This window comes from Venturia canescens, chromosome 8 (genome assembly GCF_019457755.1).
Source record: "Venturia canescens isolate UGA chromosome 8, ASM1945775v1, whole genome shotgun sequence".
Lineage (NCBI taxonomy): Eukaryota > Metazoa > Arthropoda > Insecta > Hymenoptera > Ichneumonidae > Venturia > Venturia canescens.
Genome location: NC_057428.1, coordinates 18,643,423 through 18,661,024, shown reverse-complemented (window position 1 = coordinate 18,661,024; position 17,602 = coordinate 18,643,423). Strand labels below are relative to the sequence as shown.

Below are 17,602 nucleotides of genomic sequence, written 5' to 3'. Positions count from 1 at the left end.
CGCGACTCTTATTAATTCGTTTTTTTTTTTTTTTTTTTTTTTTTTCGTTATCTCCTTCCACGAGTTCGGATCGCTCGTGCTTTTCTTGACTCTCATTTCCACACAATTCTCACAATTGTTACCTTGACTTTGAGAATCAGCTCGATTCCTCGGCTCTGCGGCGCACTCGTCGATTCCTGAGCCGCTTTCAAGGTGCGTCCTGCTGCCCCGATATCAAACAAATTAACAGGAACGCAATCGAGCGTAGCAGCTTTTCAAATACCCTCGATTTTTCGATATTTATCGTTGGTTGGATGACAAAATTTGACCCGAATTATCCACACGAAACTCCTACGATTGCCAACGACTTTGGCACTTTGACGAAATCCACAAAAACCGAGGGCTTTTTCATTTGAGGCTTTTACAATTTTTTCCAATCTCTTCCACTCCTGCACGGAGAAAACTAATTCGTTTTGTATCCCAAAAACTAAGAAATTTACTGGAATTCTTCTCAATTTAAAAAAAAAAAAAAAAAAAAAAAAAAAACATTCCGAGGCAAAAAGGGGTACCTCTCAAAAACTCGTGAAATTTTTTTACTATGATTTTAATTCAATGCACCTTGGGTGCATTTTGCACCGAGTGCTTCCGACTTACCGCTGTAAGCGTCGAAAGCGCTCTAACGTACGTCGAACGCACCCTCTGTAATTCAATTTAAAATTAATGATATGAATAATAACGAAGATTGCCAATGTTTATTTTGTAAAAAATTGTATTCCTTATCCACTGAATTATGGATTCAGTGGATGAGAATGGTCCGCAAACATATCTGCGAATACTGTCGTAAACAGTAATCCGCGAAGCAGTAATTGCAGATATACGAATACTTTTTGTATATCTGTGCAAAAACGTCTTCACTTTGGAAATTGTGTAAAAAAAAGAGAATTTGAAAAAAACGAATTTTTTGGAAAAAAAAATCAAAATCCAATAAAAAATAAGATAGTTTGGAAAAAATATGTTTCATGTTCTTTTCGGACGAGTATAAAAATTGAAAAATAAAAGACAAAAAAATTTCTCTCATTTTTCGGGTATCCCGTTTTGCCCCGGTCTCCCCTACATGATTTTTCAAGAATTTTAAAAGTTTCAGGCACCGATTACAAGCAGCATAGTATTTTTTGAATTTTCCAATTTTTCATCCCTTCAACTCTAAACACAGCTTTATGTGGGTAGCAAAAAATGATGCACGTGCGAGAACTATATTTCGTTTTGTTTTCGAGTGTTATTCATCATGTCAGCACTTACTGATAAGTCGAAATGTATTGTAAATCACAAATTTGGTAAATTAGTAAATTCATAGATAGTAAATTCATAGACATTTTAGCATACATAGAGTTTTTTTTTTCAGGGCTGCCCGAGCATACTTTACAATATAAATATTCCAAGTGGCTGAAAACATTTTTTACTATGCTTATAGAGAAAAAGACTGTTGAGTCTTTCGAATAAAAGGTATGAGTATTGGTCTTTTCACTATCGTGGATAGAACTTCGAATTAATGCAAATTTTCAAAGTCGATCGCTTCCCTCGAGCTTCTAAAACGACGAAAACCGCGTTCGGAACTTTCGCAATTGCGCTATCGATTTTATCCTCATTTTTCGAATCAATAAAAACGTCGGATCAGAAGTTAATTTACTTGTTCGTCGCTGTAATGTTTTCTCAAGTGTTTCTCTAGCACTCACGATTCACTCGATTATTATAACGGAAATAAGACATTTTTTTCTCTTTCAATTCATTCCTCTACTAATAATTGAGGCAATTTTTTCGATAAGAAATTTCTTATCGACTCCATCGAAGCGATAAAATTATTAGAGCTTTCTCAATAGATGCGGCTACGACCCAATTTCCGTAGTGAAATATTACGACTGATTACACAATCGTTCAACAGAAAAACACCTGAATTTTGCGTCCTCAAAAAAAGGCTAAATCAATGTTTACTTCCTGTCATATTCCACGAGGTTTTTACTCTACTTTGTTTTCCTCATTTGATCTATGGAAAGAGCGACACGTTTTATTGGCCCAATACTTGCGTACGCGGAAAAGAGGCCGAAAATTCGAGAGTGCTATAAAAATATAGTATCTCGGGGACTGAATTTTGCAGCATTAATTCGAAGAACAGTAATAAAAAAATTTGGTAGGCAGAGCGGCCGTGTATCTTTACTCGAGATTGGTCGATTTAGTAATAAGTAGTTATTACTTATTTTTATTTATAATTATTAATAATTATTATGTATAATATAATAAAGACTCAAGAGTCTTTTTCTCTATAAGCACAGTAAAAAATGTTTTCAATCAATTCAAATGTTTATATTATTTTGATAAGTATGCTCGTGCAAGCCTGAAAAAAAAATTATATTCATGGTAAAATATCACAGGAATTCGGTGTTCATTCGTGTATTTATGATAGAATTTACATTGCTGATAGTGAAAATTTGTGGTTTACAATAAATTTCCACTTATTGTAAGTGCTGGCCTGACACGATGAATAACACTCGAAAACAATACGAAATATAACGTGCATCACTTTTTGCTATACACGCATAAAGCTGTTTAGAATCGAAGGGAGAAGAAAATTGGAAAATTCAAAAAATACTATGCTGTTTGTAATCGGTGGCCGAGTACTTGGAAAATTCTTGAAAAATGATGTGTTCCTCACCATACAAAACGAATCCGTTTTCCCCGCGTATCCAATTCCAGATTTTTGCTAGAAAAGCATTTCTTTGTGAGGTTAGTTAGAAAAATGGAAGAAATGAGGGAAAATAGTAATTTTTTGGTAAAAAATGTTTTCGATTGAGAAAATGTTGGATTTGTCAAGAAATAAAATGTTGTCTTCGCAAATTTTGGAACGTTTCATGAGCGCGAAAACGCGCGGAGGTTTTATTGAGTTCGGATGATGAAAATAGAGCGTGTGACATTGTCCACGCGTGGTAGCAGGTAAACATTTTTCTTTATCGGCGTGAACTCCAAACGAACCGCTGGCTAGCTGACCTCTCGACTTTTGAGCCCCGCTTTGCCCCTCGGGTTCGAGTTGAGAGACTTTTCCCCAGGCTGCTCATCAAGTTTACCGGGCGAATAAAGCAGACCTCGATGATCGCTGGCAAACGAGTCTGCTTCGCAGCGAGAGACTCTCTCACAGAGAGAAAAAGAGCGCGGGGAACGGCGAGCTTTGACGAGGCTCGTTCCTCAGAAGCAGGAAATAAAGAGGCGGCTTACAAAACGTCAATCTATCTGAAAAGTTGTCTCTTAAATGAGCCTCGCCGAGTTTCAGTTTCTCAAAGATAAAAAGGGAAAAATTGTCTTGACACCATCTTCGGTACACACCGCGTCCTCGTCTGCTTCTCCGCCCTTCATCATCCTCGTCATTTGCAAAAACGAGCCCCACATTTACCGTCTTCTTTTCCACCGACCCCTCCAATTTAGCCTCGCACGTAATATCTCCTGGAATTCGAAACGAGAAGGAAACATTTCGACGGAATTCACGTCGTCCAGCACGCGATCAAATTGGACTTTCCAATTCTTCGATCGAACCGCTTCGAAATCACAAAACGAACGAAGTGCGGCTAAAAATTCTCTCCGAAAGTCGAGCTTCCGATGTTGAAACTTGGGTTACGAAACGAGAAACCGAGAAAAAATATCGTCGCCTATCGTAATTGGGGTAAAACGACAAATTTCGAAAATTTCGTAGACACCAATTGAACTTGTTTCAACAAACCCAAATCCACGGAGCGGTGCGAGCACGCGAGAAATGGAAAGTAGAGCACGTTGTTACAAATTATCGACGAGTGTTTCGTTTTCCCATTGTTCGCCGTCCCTTCGTCGATGCCTTCTCGATCTTCTGGGCAGTAACCCGAGGCATTTATAGGCAGATTTTTTCCACGTTTTCGAGTCAAACGAGTTGAAAGTTTCTCCGAGGAAGCTTCCGACCGAATGTTTTGGTGAAAAGCCTCATTTTCATCTCGTTTTTGTTCCGTTCGATTGAAGAAACTGCATCCAAAATGCATCCACGTGAGTAACGATCCGACTCGATGAAAATCCCTCGATATTTACCGAAATCTTTCAATTTTCTCCGCACGCTCGTGCCAATCCACGTACTCATAAACTTTGTTCTCTCCGCCAGTGATTTTGTTCAGGATCCTGATCGTCGGGGTCGCCACTGCTTCGGCGGCGCAATCGTCGACGCCAAACGTCGACGAATCGGATGTAACGTATTTGACGAATTCGGCGTTGAAGCTTTTGGCGGTTGAAAAAGTTTCCAGCGGCGCAGCTCACTTCTCAGGGGAATTGGTCCAGGTACCAGTCCGACCGAACGATCCGTTCGGTCCCGGGTTTACGAGAGACTTTTATGCGGTTGCATTTCCAGCAGAGGAAAGCTCGAATTGAGCCAAAAAATGGAGAAATTTTGTTCAACTGGTTTTTCTCGATGCAGGAAATCGCGAAGGACCATCGAAAGAATCTGGTCAGTTCGCCGCTCGGTGCTACCTTCGCCTTGTCGATGGCATCTTTCGGAGCGAAAGGTAATACGTTGTGGCTTCTGTACAACGCTCTCGGTCTGTCCCTGCTCGAGGATATTAGCCAAATCGGCTTCCGGACAGTCGTCGATCAATTGAACGTAAGTTTCGAAGTTTTCTGCGTACTTTGTGACCTCGGTCGCTCGGTCTGGGTCGTGGCTCGATCGCCGATGCCCGAGAGTGTCTCGATTAGCAGCTGAAAATGATTTGCAGAGTTACAAAGCGGTGGAGCTCCACGTGGCGACGAGCGCATTCGTTTCTTCAGCGATCGAGCCAAAAGCCCGTTTCGTCGAAGCGATCTCGAAGGTCTTCCGTTCCCCGGTGCAGAGCGTCGATTTCAGTGAATCGGTAAAAGCGAGCAACCTCATTAACGGATGGTGCGAAATGGCGACGAACAGCCGCATCAGCAAAATCGTTAACGCAAGTAAGATCGTTTCTCCGGCCCGCCCAGCCGCCGTTTCTCCCTCTCGACGCCGATTTTACGCACATTTTCGAGAGGAAATTCGACGTTGAATGAGAAGCTTTAAACATTGCACGAATTTTGCTCGTAGACGAGCTCGACGAGAACACCGGCTTGGTCCTCGTGAACGCGGTCTACTTCAAGGGCGAGTGGTTGAAAAAATTCAACGATTTCGGCACGTTCGAGGCTCCGTTCAACCTCGAGGACGGCACGGTGAAGCAAGTGCTCAGTATGAACGCGCGCCACACTTTGAGTTATGGGCAATACCCGGAAGTGGACGCCGCCTTCGTCGAGCTTCCGTACAAGGTTCATATTGAAATATTCTTTCAAGTTTCTTGATATTTTCAATGCTCGAAACACTTTCGAAGTCCGAAAAATCTGTGGGACTTTCGTACCCAGAGATTCGAGGTCAAAAAATAATTTCAAGCGTCATTTGTGTACACGCACAGAAGGAAAAGGGTACCCGAGGAATGAGCATGTTCGTCATACTTCCCAATGAAATCGACGGGCTCGCCCATCTCGAAGCGAACTTCCACCGCATCAACGTAAAAAACCTAATTCAACGTGGAAGACCTCAGCAAATCAATCTCCGGCTACCGAAATTCACGATTCAGAGTGAAATCGAGCTGAAAGAGCCCCTGAAACGAGTGAGTAATCGGAGCTTAGGATCGAAGAAAGTTCGCGCACGCACGATATTCTCTTCGATGTCATTTTCTCAGGCTCCTCATTCAAAAACCCGTGGTTGCAAGTTCATGCTTCACTGGTCTTTTTTTGCAGATGAATATGGGCGATCTGTTCGATCCTTCCACAGCAGACTTCTCGGGAATCGTCGACACGCCTCGTCTTGGTTTGGACAAAATAGTGCAGAAAGTTTTCATCGAAATAAACGAAAAAGGGAGCGAAGCTGCATCGGCCACTGGTGAGAATTCTCGTCGTGCATCATCCGACAAGGAATATTCTTACAAAAACTTGTCATTGGCAAGAGGATTTTAGGCACTTGCGGTTTTCTCGATCGTCGAAAAGTCTCAATATTTTCTCTTCTCGCTTGCAGCTTCTTTCTTCACTTTGAGAATGAATCGGGGATCAAAGTCCACCGACTTCATAGCGGACCGTCCGTTCTACGCCATCATTGCGACGACCGACGAGAACCCTCTGAACGTCTTCACTGCTCGGTTCACCGGCCAAGAAGACTGAACCATCTCGTGACTCAGCCCCGCTCAGGGCGACCCACGAAATCACCAAAATTCTACGAAAATCATCGAGTCCAAATAAACTCGCTTCGTCTCATCGGCATCAATTGTATTTTATGAAAATCCACATCAGCGATGTAAAAGCCCCAAGGTGGTTTGGGACGTTGCAACTGATAAATAAATTTATACAAGAAACGCTTGCCACGAGTTATTTCAAGTCACGATAAGACGAATTCGTCCAAGAGCTCCGAGACAACGGCCACCATCGCTAAACAAATATTTCGGATGTCGGAGTGGCCACCCGAATCCCACAATAATTGTACGAGCTTGAGGTGTCCCCGGATCAGGAGAAAGAGCAAAAGACAAGCAAAATGATTACTTTTGTAGACAAAATTAGACTGTAGGGTATTTTACAGCATGTAATAAAATATATAAAAATGCACGTTTGTGATAGATTTCGTAAAAAGTAAACGGGAAACGTCAATGTTTATTCATAAAAATTCAATGTAAATGTTTATAATTCAATTTTAAAAATCGTCCTTTTCCATCTGTTTTTCAAATGTCTAAAAGGCCATCCGCCATATTGGATTCCAACGTGACGTCACTCCGATAGTAAACAATCTAGATTCTTATCGTGCTCTCGCTGTGTTATTTTGAGATTTTACAAGTTATTATGTACGTTTGTGGACTTTTATCATTAATTTTATTAAAATCGCATCATGGAAGACGGTTTTGTGAAAGCAAAGAGTACAAATCGAAAAAAAATTGAAAATTATAAGTAAAAAATAGTTTTTAAAACACTTTTCGGTGTTATAAGATTCAAATAAAAATTCCACTGGTTTATTATACGAACTCAGGATTATTTTGAAAGAGTTTTCAAAAAAAGGTGTAACACCCTACTGTCGCCCCTTAAATCTTCATATTTGAATGTACGTGTTGAATCGTATGCCTGTCTGCGCGCACGAAATGCTGTACGAACGTAATTGGTGAGTTTCGGAAATTAATATAAAATAAAAACAATTAAAATATTCATAAAAGATCGTCGTTCAAACAAATAAAATCAGTACAAGTTGAGCAGCCTCCGGTGAGGACAATGCTCGGATGGGTGACCGGGTGATAAAAAAAAAAACTCCACCAGCCACCAGGCTCAGTAGAGAGAACTTACCGAGGGCCTCTGGTCGGCTCTGATGCTAAGAATCCGATGAGAAAATGTGGGAAAAATCCACATTCGAATCTGTCAGAGAAAGCTTCGACTCCGAAATTCTTCAAGTTGGAATTGTCTTTTTGGATCCTTGGTCCAGTCGTCGCGAGGAAACGATGCCTGAGAATGAATTTCCTACGTTCGCATCGACGATGGTACGGCGCTATCGAGATGTGCGGATGCAGCAGACAACGAGAATCCGGATCATCGCGATAAAAAGCCAAAACACAAACAAACATGAAACGAGTCGGAAAACATTGGGTTTCATTGGGAATCGCACTTGTTACAATAATGCGAGGGAGCGACGCAGTTAGCACAATATTGCTCCTCGCACTCGAAAGTGTCTCGTTGTTTGCCCTCTCTTTTCTTACTTCCGATCGAGCGCGCGTATTGCACGCTTTCGTGATTCAGTTATAAAGGGAATCCTCGCTTAATTTCCGTCTCACTTCGGCTTGAACTTTCACTCACGACAGTCGTGAACGCTGCAAACATCGGCTGGGTAATTCATTCCGCAAAATGCGTTCGCGTGAGTAGTTGTTGAAACCGTTGAAGGTTTTTTGGCTCTCGGCCTAGCGATTTTGGGTGAACGAAGTTTTGGAAGCCGCAGCAGCAATTAAAATTTCATCGTTTTCGCTCTTCTCAACAGTTCTCTCGTTGACGATCTTCGTACTGGCGAGCAGCACGACCCTGGCGACGGGGAGCCCATCGCAGAACGATCAATCGAAATTCACTTATGGAGCGAGCTCGCTGCTCAGGCAAATAGCCGTGAGCCAAGTGACCAACGGGGCGGCCAAATTCTCGGGCAGATTGGTTCAGGTACGCGATTTTCACTGAGCGATGAACGCGTTGCTTCGAACTCTCGGAGTTTCTGCTTCGATTTTGTTTAATAAAATCGACGATTTAACGAAATTTATGTCGTTTGGGCGATGCAGCAAGTAGCGGCGAACGATCGGGCCGGTTTCGTCATCTCGCCGCTCGGTGCTGGGCTCACTCTGTCGATGGCATCGTTCGGGGCTCGAACATCCACCGAAAACGTATTTCTCAAGGCTCTGGGACTCCCTTGCGTCGAAAACGTCCGGAAAGTCGGGCTCCAAACGGTCGTCGATCAGCTGAACGTGAGTGTGCTTCGAACCGAACGTTTCTTTCCGAACTCGCTGCGCAGCACGAGTTTTTCATTGCTGCCAAAAATTGCAGAGCTTCAAAGACGTGACGCTCTACGTAGCGAACGGCGCATTCGTTTCTTCGAGGATTCAGCCCGATCCCGAATTCGTTGGAGCGACGAAAAAGACTTTTGGCTCGTCGGTCGAGACAGTCGATTTTAGCAAGCCGGCCGAGGCCACCAAAGTCATAAACGATTGGTCCAAGGAGAAGACGCGATACTGGATCCCGGAAATCGTCACTCCAGGTAAGGCCGCTCGCTCCCAATCTTCTCGAATCCGTCGAACGCCACAGTCCTCGGATTTCGAAGCAATCGTCGAAGAGCGGATCGATCCATTCAGCGGACTTTCCCGCATGATTTCCGTCCGGAATCCGCCTGGAAGAACCGCCGCGGAAAGTTTCTGAAATTCGAATGAAAGATGAAAAATTGACGACTTTTTGCAGAGGATCTCGACGACGGTACGAGCTTGGTTCTCACGAGCGCCGTCTACTTCAAGGCAAAATGGTTGAAACAATTCAACCGTGAACAGACTGCCGAGTCGATGTTTTACCGCGAGGACGGAACGACGAAGCAAGCGCTCAGTATGACAGCAATCCACAACATTCCTTACGGGGAATACCCGGAAGTGAAGGCAAAATTCATCCAACTTCCGTACCAGGTAAATCATTTATTCGCGATGAAAAATGAAAACGCGGCTCTCTCGACTCCAAAAGTAACTTTCGATTCGGAGGGTGAAACTGAGTCAAAAAACGTGAACGAACTTCAAGAAGCTTGGGAGAGGCTGAGGAGAGAAAACATTCGAACTTAAATATTTCTGCACGCAGAGCAACGTCAGCATGTTCGTCTTGCTCCCTGACGAGATCAACGGTCTCGGCTACCTGGAGGCGAACTTCCACAAAATCAGACTCCGCAAACTCATTCAGCGCGGTAAAGAGAGACTCGTGAACATTCAGTTACCGAAAATAAAACTCGAAAGTGGGATTCAGCTGAAAGAACCGTTGACACGAGTGAGTACGGTGCTTTATTATAAAAAAAAGCTGTGCTTCGTCGTGCGATTTTGCCAGAGTGTCAATTCCATTGCTGCACGAGAATAAAGAAGTTGCTAATCTGAGTTATTTCCTGCGTTTTGACAGATGGAGATGGGAAATTTGTTCGATCCGGACAACGCAGACTTCACCGGAATCGTCCAGTTCCCGAGGATTTTTATAAAGAAAATTATTCAGAAAGCTGTGATAGAGATCGACGAAGAAGGCACCGAGGCTGCTGCAGCGACGGGTAAAAGCGCTTTGATCGAGCTCGGTTTCACTGAGGAGGCATCCCCATATTTCCTTCTCGTCTTCTAATCGACGAATTCACGTTTTCAGGCGCGATTTTCGGAACTCGATCGACCAGTGGACCAAAATATCTCCCCTTCATCGTCAACCGTTGTTTCGTCGCAATCATCGCTACAACGAACAAGAATCCTGTGAACATCTTCACCGCCCGTTTCACCGGGTGAGACGAAGAGAAAATCTTGACTGTCACTCGATAACGGAGCTTGGGCTCGCGCGAAACCTCTGAATCGACGAAGCGGCCGAAGACGAAATGTGATTAAAAAACCCGGTCTCGGCTGATCGCCCTTTTACATTTTGTACGAAGAAAAAAAAATGATCAATAAAACAGTCGTGAATAAAAAATTCCTTAGTAAGCGATTGAAATAATTTAAAAAATTTAAAAATCAAGTTTTATTATAGAATAATGGCCAAATTGAAGGAAAGAATTTCGAAGTTCTAGACACTTAAAATTTTCCTGGCTTTAAATGTTAACCCCGGTGTGTGGTCTCTGCGAGAATTCATTTAGAAAATGGCTCTTTTATTGAACGCTGCCAATACCATAAACTTAACGAAATTTGGACTCGGATGATCGGATTCACGAAGCAATAAAATTATTATGATTCCCTATGCAGTGTTGTGGAACCTGCGGAGAAAAACAACGCAGCAAGCACTGCGCGTCGCAGCAAGGCACAAAATTTGTTTTCAAGCGAAAAAAAAACTCGTTGCTAAAAAATAAAACGTACTTCGCGCCCAGATGAAAACTATTTTGAAGAAAATCTTCGTAAATAAGAAAAAATTGAAAACAGAAAAGCATTCGAATAAAGTCCAAGGCTATGGCGAAATAAAGTGTCGAAATCTTAACGCTAATAGTGGGGATCACGTTCCTCGATAAGAAGCCGTAAAAGCAAACGTACCCGTTGCGAATACGTCGCATGTTTTTCCCGGATCACACTTGTTACAATAATTCAAACATCACGACTAATGCCACAATTTATATTCTCATAAGCGTAAACGTCTTTTTATTTGTCTTGTGTTTTTTTGCTCCATTCGAACGGCTTACCGAACCGCCAAATTTCGTATATAAAGCCGATTTTCTCCTTCCACTTCAGACCAGTTCGTGTGAGAGTATCGCTTACCAGACTTCTGAGCGTTAGAAATTAATCGATAAAAGTTGGGTTGTTCATCGCTTTACATCCACTGCCGATTCCCAGCTTATCGAAAATGCGTTTACGTAAGTACAGCGTTGATGAAGTACAAGGAAGATTTATTAGATGAAAATTTGTGAAAAAAATTCGCCTTTTTGTCACCGCTAGTAGTTATCGTACTGGGGATCGTAATCCTCAACGTCGCTGCTATCGCAGCTCAACGACCATCGATCAGGGGCCGAATGCTTGAAAAATATGGGACGTCTGCCTGGAATCAACGGAGATCTACCAACCGAGTACTCAAGAGCTCGGACGATTTTTCGCGCAAATTGGTTAAGGTGGGTCGACAATTGATATGGTTTTGAATTTATTATCGCTGTGTCTAATCTTAGCGAATAATCATGCTAATTACTCAGTTTCAGAAGAAACGTTAATTATCGTTTTTCTCTTCTATTGCGCAGGAAGTCGCGAAAAAAGATCGAGGAAATTTCATCGTTAGTCCGCTCGGTGTGTCGATGACTCTGGCAATGTCAGCTTTCGGGGCACGGGGTCGTACCGAAATGCAACTTCGCAAGGCTCTTGGACTCTCCAACGACGAGGAATCTAGAAAAATCGGATATCAGACCGTCACCGACTATTTGAATGTGAGTCTCGACAGCGAATTCACATTTATAAAAATGTGCTTTTCCAAATATAAAGGCTTCTCGAATGTCGTAAATTAAGGTAGTTCGTGCACGAAACGATTTTCTTAACAACGTTTTGAAATTTACACAGAGTTTAAATGGGCAGTCGACTGAAACGCGTATCGAATTTTAAAGGGTTCGTCTTATTGGTTATTGAGATAAACGTGTTCAAATATAAAGAAAAATACACGCAGAGTTGTGGGGACTATGCGTAAAAAATCGCTCATCATTCCGTATAACGAATGAACGCTTCTTACGAAGATTGTGATTAACGTACACGTCAATAACAATGAAGTATATAACGAAGCTTTGGGAAAAAATTCAAGACGATTTTCTTACCAGAAACAAAGATGCATTATAAGTTAAAGATTAAACGAAATTGGTAATGAGCACTCGTACAAGCTCACATTTTTTTATTTGCACAAAAAACAATAGTATTTTCGCCAGGGGCGAATGAAATTTTGAGTTTAGTCAGCGATGGATCCCCGATTAATTAATGGCTTGGAATTTCATTCGCCTAATGATAAATTGAAAAAATTGGTTTACAATTTCGAATTAATGACTCTGACATTAATTTAAAGTGATTGTAGGTTTAATCAGGGAGTAGAAATCGATCGAGTTTAGACACCCGTAAAATAGGATCGTTCGGGCACGATCCACCTTAATCATATCAAGACGGCGTTGAGTATTAATGATACTTTGTCGTGAAAGAAAAGCGGCTTGGATTTCATGAGTGGAAATAATATTTTACAACTTTTCAGCGGTGAGAAACGCCGCATACGAATAACCGCGAATTCGTCGATTCGCTTTACGTTGCAGAGTTTCCAAAAAGCGGAATTGCACGTCGCCAACAGGGTATTCCTTTCCTCAGAAATAACTCCTAACCCCCAATTTGCCGATACAATGGAACGTGCATTCCGTTCCCAGGCGCAAACTCTCAATTTTTATGATGCAGCGAAATCGAGCCAAACTATAAACAGATGGGGCGCGGCAGAGACGAACAATCGTATCACAGAAGTCGTTAGCCCAGGTGAGACTCGTCGACGCGTATTGAGCGATTGAAAATTAGAGCGACTGAATAAAACTACTGGAAATTTTACCGCAGGTGATTTCGGCAGCGATACGGTAATGACTCTAGTTAACGCGGTGTATTTCAAGGGCACATGGTTGAAAAAATTCGACCCTGAAGTTACAAGAGATTCACCGTTTTACCATGAAGATGGTACTCACAAAAATATTCCAACCATGGACGCAGTGCTCAACGTCACTTATGGGGAATATCCAGAAGTCGACGCCACCTTCATTCAACTTCCTTATCAGGTGGGAATAAAAAGTTTCGTAAAAAGTCGTATCTCGATCGACATGGAAACTCGTTTGTTCTTTTTCGAGGACAAAATTCATTTACATTTTCTGAATGTGAAAAACGAGATTCGAGTTATTCGACGAAAAAATAATGAATCCAACGATCCTTTCTCCACAGAGCGAAGATAATCAACACAACATAAGCATGTTCATCGTACTTCCGAATAAACGGGACGGTCTTACCACTGTGGACGAAAATTATGATAAAATTTCCATCTCGCAACTAATCCAACGCGGAATATACCAAAATGTTGATATGCTCATACCAAAATTTAAAATCGAAGGTGAACTTGATCTCAACGGACCCCTGCAACGAGTAAGAACACACTTTCATTGAATTACATTTGACGACACATTTTCTCGCGAACAATCGCGAGGTATTTTTGTTTCCCCAAGCTTATGACGCGCAGGGGACAAAATTTGACGATAAAATCGGCTTGTTTCACAGATGGGCATGACGGACATGTTTGACGCGTCGAGAGCAGACTTCTCGGGCATCACTGGTGGGGGGTACACTCAGGATCCCAACGAAGTTATTTCGACTGGTAGAATCGTTGTAAACAAAGTTATGCAAAAAGCTGTCGTAGAAGTCAACGAAGAAGGCAGCGAAGCTGCGGCAGTAACCGGTGAATAATTCAATTCAACGAGTTTTACGATTTTTCCATTTCATATATGCCGATTGAAAAAATAATGAATTTTCCTTTTATTTTTAGTTGAACTTTTCGAATCCCGATCGTTCGGACCGAAATATACGCGATTTATCGCGAACCATCCCTTCTACGCTATTATCGCTACGACCGGCAAGCATCCGATCAATCTCTTCACGCTTCGCTTCACCGGTTAAGAAGATCGACTTAAGTCCAGTTTCAAATGTTCAATCGACAGAACGTTATTCGTCTAGAACATATGTTACACGTACGATAAAAATTCTCTGTCCTCGTAACCCTCGCGTTTATCTGAGTAAGAAATGAAAAAATAATAGCATAAAAAAGATGGAATGAAATCTGTGAATCTTATACTGAAACAATGGAAACTCCAAGGAATTATCAAAAATCACAACTCCGAGTCTGTAATGAAAAAAAAAATAAATCAACTATTCAAGATTTTCTGGGAAATTCGAACATTCTTCATCAAAATATCCGTCAGAAATTCCACGCTACCCAGACGACAGTGAATAGTCCAAAATTCAATTTCATTCCCAATACGAAATCGCTCGATTTAACTACTTTCTCGTCCAGTCCCTCGAGAAATAGAACTATTCGATCGAGCTTTCGTGAGAGGGCACCGCCTCAGTTTTCCTTTGGCAGGAACGACTATCGCTATTTTCGTTACGTGAGGGATGTTCGACTCCACTATCGCCACCGAGCAACCGCCTTTGTTTGGACTTTGAACCGGACCATTGCGTCACCTCTCGATTTATACCTTGTTTCGTGTCCATAACAATCGAGTGTCCCCTGCGACACAATAAATTATCGAAAAGTTTATGCGAACGTAGAGAGACTCGAGCAAATGAGAATGGAACGTGACACATGAAAGCATTGTTCTGCATCCCACTTCTGATCTTTCAAGCATCAGGCCATTAGTTTATATAGAGACGTTCCGTCCGCTCGAAATTTCAGTTACGACACTCCCAACGGCGAAATATTGCGTAAAATACTGTTTTGCCTCCCGCTTTACCGGCGTTTCAATCAAACATCGGAAATGATTTTCCGTGAGTATTAAAAACTCGATATCGATCCCACCGTTCATATTCGGAGATCGGCGCTGAGCTTCGACCACGATCTGAAATAAGTCGTTCCAATAATTTATAGTAAATAACTCATTTTTGAGATGCTTGAAAATTTACGCACGAAACGCGACTCCATTGTAGCCGCGCGGTTCCGCGACGTGATCCAAAGACGAAAAGTGCGATGGACCAAATGGAGCCTCGCCATCGCATTCGAGGAACATTTCACGTCGAAGAGAAGCTTCGCATCGCGTTTTAAGCCGCGCTTCAGGCTCAAATTCATTCCACTTTTTCACTGTCTGCTAAATGTACTCGAGTTTCAAATCTCCTGGAATTTTTCAAGTACTGGAACAAATTTGCAGTTTATTTACTGGGTACTTTGGGCCTGTGCTCCGTAACTGCTGCTCCCAAATCAACACTCATCGATGAGGATTCGCCACGACTTGCAGCTCGCAACAGTATAGTGCTCAGTGCGGCTTGGACCGCGTCCACCCTGACTCCGGTATAGTTTCTAAAAAATTATCGATAAAATCTCTTTCAAGCATGCGGTAACCTTTTATTTTAATCATTGCTATGGATTCCTCAAATTTTTTTCAATCTGTGAGACAGTTTGTATCAGGAATTTAGAATTATTCAGTGTATGAATTATTTAATAGAAATAATGTGCTCTGGTGATGGAATCTCCATAAGCTCTCGTATAAATTTTACGATTTTTCGCGTTTTCATTATTTGTTAAGTGAATAATGAATGATTTAATTGTTAAAAACGCGAATATTCAAATGAAACGTGATTTTTCGCGTAGTGGGTCGCCCTATTGAATTCTCCCAATTACGTTTATTCTCCACTCGGTGTTTATATGACTCTGTCGATGGCATCATTCGGAGCGAACGGAGCGTACAAAAATTCGTTGAAATATCTTCTACAGCAAATCGTAGATGACCAAAAAACTGGAATGAAAGTATTCATCGATCATTTTCAAGTGAGTTTACACACGGCTAAGGATCATTAGACATTTAGTTGAGTGCACGCGAATTTCACAACTGCAGATAACAATTGTTTTGAGTCTGAATCCGTTGCAGAATTTCGAGCGAACTGGACTGCACATGGCCAACGCTTTTTACGTTTCTCCCGATATCTCTGTTCGCCCGGAATTCAAAAGAACTATCGAGGAACGTTTCGGTATGACGCCGCGGAATTTGACAAGGAACGTCCAAATGAAGGAATGGTGCGAGTATCACTCGCGACGTCGCTTAACGAACATTATAAATCGGAGTAAGACGATCCTTCGTTCACTCTCGCCCCGTAGGAACAACGATACTTAAAAAGGCTTCGTTTTTCAACAGGAAATCTTGCCCCGAACAAGGCTTTGTCGTTCACGAACGCTGCGTACTTCAGGAACGAGTGGTTGCAGAAATTCAATGACTTGCACACTAAACAAGGCACATTTCACAGGGAGGATGGCACGAAAAAACGAGTGCCTGTGATGAGCGTTGCGGGATCATTTCGCTACGGAGAATTTAAAGAATTTGGCGCAACTTACGTTGAATTGCCATTCAAGGTATGATTTCTCCTCAAAATGGGGAGGCTTTGCAGATTCGCATCTCCTGAAATTTCCTTCGAATGTTATTAAAAAAGCTGATGAAAAATTGATTTATACGATAAAAAGTAATGTCGAGGGTGACTTTTCCGCAGCGCGGGAAAGACGACAAACCCAAGGTCAGCATGTTCATTGTACTCCCGGACGAGGAGCACGGGCTGGCCCATGTGGAAAGGAAGTTCCTGAACATCACCGCGAAGATACATGAGAAATACGGAAACGTCAAAAATGTTTCGATTAAACTACCAAAATTCAGCATCACAAGCGATAAGATTGATCTCAAAAGCCCCTTGACGCATGTGAGTCTACCTTGCTACGAAATAGCAGCGAATAATTGGTCAGACATTTTTTTAAGGCGATAGAGTAGTAAGGAATTTCAAAGATAACGTGATTAATCGTCGATTTTGCGTTCTTTTACCCAGCTGAATCTCGGAAGCTTGTTCGATCCGTTCGAAGCTAACTTGACAGGAATAGCCGAAAAGCCTCGAATTTATTTCAACGATGTCGTACAGAGCAGCATTATATTAATCGATGAGGGAGGAGTCGAAGCCGCGTCAGGAACGGGTAAAAATTACTTCACTTTATCAATTTTTCGGCTTAATCGTCTCTCAACTTTTATTTTTTTTTTTTCTGTACGATCCGAAGGATGCAATGAAGTACAATGCGAGTCTTACGAGCCGTTAGGTAAGAACTTTCAATATTAATTTAATTACACCAAAGGCGCTTATTTTTGTTTCTAACTTTCGATCGATGTAAAATTACGAATTCGTTCGTGTTCACTACGAAAATTAAAATTTTTCGTTTCGGCTTCCACTTTCAGTTCCGCCTTGTCATCCGCCAGCCCCTCGCCCCGAATACATACCCTTCGTTGCAGATCGTCCCTTCTACGTTATCATCGGTACAACCGAGGAGTTAAATTCTGTGGACGTTTTCGTCGCACGGTTCAACGGTTAAAATTATAAATCTTAGCATATATTAATAGAATATTCCATTTTTTTCGCCAATAAATAGATTAACTGCGATTTCATAGGCTCAAGCTGGTAGAAGTACTCGTTCAATTATTTCAAAGGTTAAAACCTATTTCAAAGGCTTCGAAAACATTTTCAGCAGGGTTTGTGATTTTTTTCCATGGAATTTCTTTTTACACTTTTTATGATATATTCGTATATATTAAAAGATTGATATTTTAGTCAATTATTTGCGTAAATTTTACGTATTATTTGTCTCA

General features: G+C 41.9%; 3 protein-coding genes across 4 annotated transcripts; all 3 read left to right on the top strand.

The window, feature by feature from the left end:
- Positions 1–4,025: 4,025 nt before the first annotated feature.
- On the top strand, positions 4,026–10,143 carry LOC122415262 (uncharacterized). The gene is made up of 15 exons (XM_043427246.1): positions 4,026–4,035; positions 4,148–4,320; positions 4,391–4,639; positions 4,752–4,962; positions 5,090–5,304; positions 5,448–5,645; positions 5,776–5,917; positions 6,050–6,190; positions 8,036–8,205; positions 8,322–8,504; positions 8,584–8,794; positions 8,992–9,206; positions 9,373–9,555; positions 9,682–9,823; positions 9,913–10,143. Exons 1-15 carry the CDS (start codon positions 4,026–4,028, stop codon positions 10,044–10,046), a joined length of 2,577 nt encoding a protein of 858 aa, XP_043283181.1. The 3' UTR covers positions 10,047–10,143.
- Positions 10,144–10,827: 684 nt separating this feature from the next.
- LOC122414290 (serine protease inhibitor 3/4-like) lies at positions 10,828–14,111 on the top strand. 2 transcript variants are annotated; one of them, XM_043425412.1, is made up of 9 exons: positions 10,828–10,868; positions 10,971–11,092; positions 11,175–11,344; positions 11,468–11,650; positions 12,509–12,719; positions 12,795–13,009; positions 13,170–13,367; positions 13,500–13,677; positions 13,765–14,111. In XM_043425412.1, exons 2-9 carry the CDS (start codon positions 11,083–11,085, stop codon positions 13,893–13,895), a joined length of 1,296 nt encoding a protein of 431 aa, XP_043281347.1. In that variant the 5' UTR covers positions 10,828–10,868; positions 10,971–11,082; the 3' UTR covers positions 13,896–14,111. The 2 variants fall into 2 exon arrangements, with proteins under 2 accessions (XP_043281347.1, XP_043281348.1); XM_043425413.1 differs by lacking the exon at positions 10,828–10,868 and having other exon boundaries at positions 11,045–11,092; positions 11,178–11,344.
- A 517-nt stretch (positions 14,112–14,628) lies between these two features.
- LOC122414292 (serpin I2-like) lies at positions 14,629–17,406 on the top strand. Its single transcript, XM_043425414.1, has 9 exons — positions 14,629–14,762; positions 15,140–15,279; positions 15,580–15,756; positions 15,857–16,049; positions 16,121–16,335; positions 16,470–16,673; positions 16,797–16,938; positions 17,020–17,058; positions 17,195–17,406. The coding sequence occupies exons 1-9, from the start codon at positions 14,753–14,755 to the stop codon at positions 17,326–17,328; spliced, it is 1,254 nt and encodes a 417-aa protein (XP_043281349.1). The 5' UTR covers positions 14,629–14,752; the 3' UTR covers positions 17,329–17,406.
- Positions 17,407–17,602: the final 196 nt, after the last annotated feature.

Excerpts from the sequence above, each read along its gene's own strand:
- LOC122415262 (XM_043427246.1), top strand. Across the intron at positions 5,646-5,775 it reads TGAAAGAGCCCCTGAAACGA|ATGAATATGGGCGATCTGTT; the intron begins GTGAGTAATCGG and ends CTTTTTTTGCAG. Across the intron at positions 6,191-8,035 it reads GTTCACCGGCCAAGAAGACT|TTCTCTCGTTGACGATCTTC; the intron begins GAACCATCTCGT and ends TCTTCTCAACAG.
- LOC122414290 (XM_043425412.1), top strand. Across the intron at positions 13,010-13,169 it reads TCATTCAACTTCCTTATCAG|AGCGAAGATAATCAACACAA; the intron begins GTGGGAATAAAA and ends CTTTCTCCACAG. Across the intron at positions 13,678-13,764 it reads CGAAGCTGCGGCAGTAACCG|TTGAACTTTTCGAATCCCGA; the intron begins GTGAATAATTCA and ends TTTTATTTTTAG.
- LOC122414292 (XM_043425414.1), top strand. Across the intron at positions 16,336-16,469 it reads ACGTTGAATTGCCATTCAAG|CGCGGGAAAGACGACAAACC; the intron begins GTATGATTTCTC and ends ACTTTTCCGCAG. Across the intron at positions 17,059-17,194 it reads CGAGTCTTACGAGCCGTTAG|TTCCGCCTTGTCATCCGCCA; the intron begins GTAAGAACTTTC and ends TTCCACTTTCAG.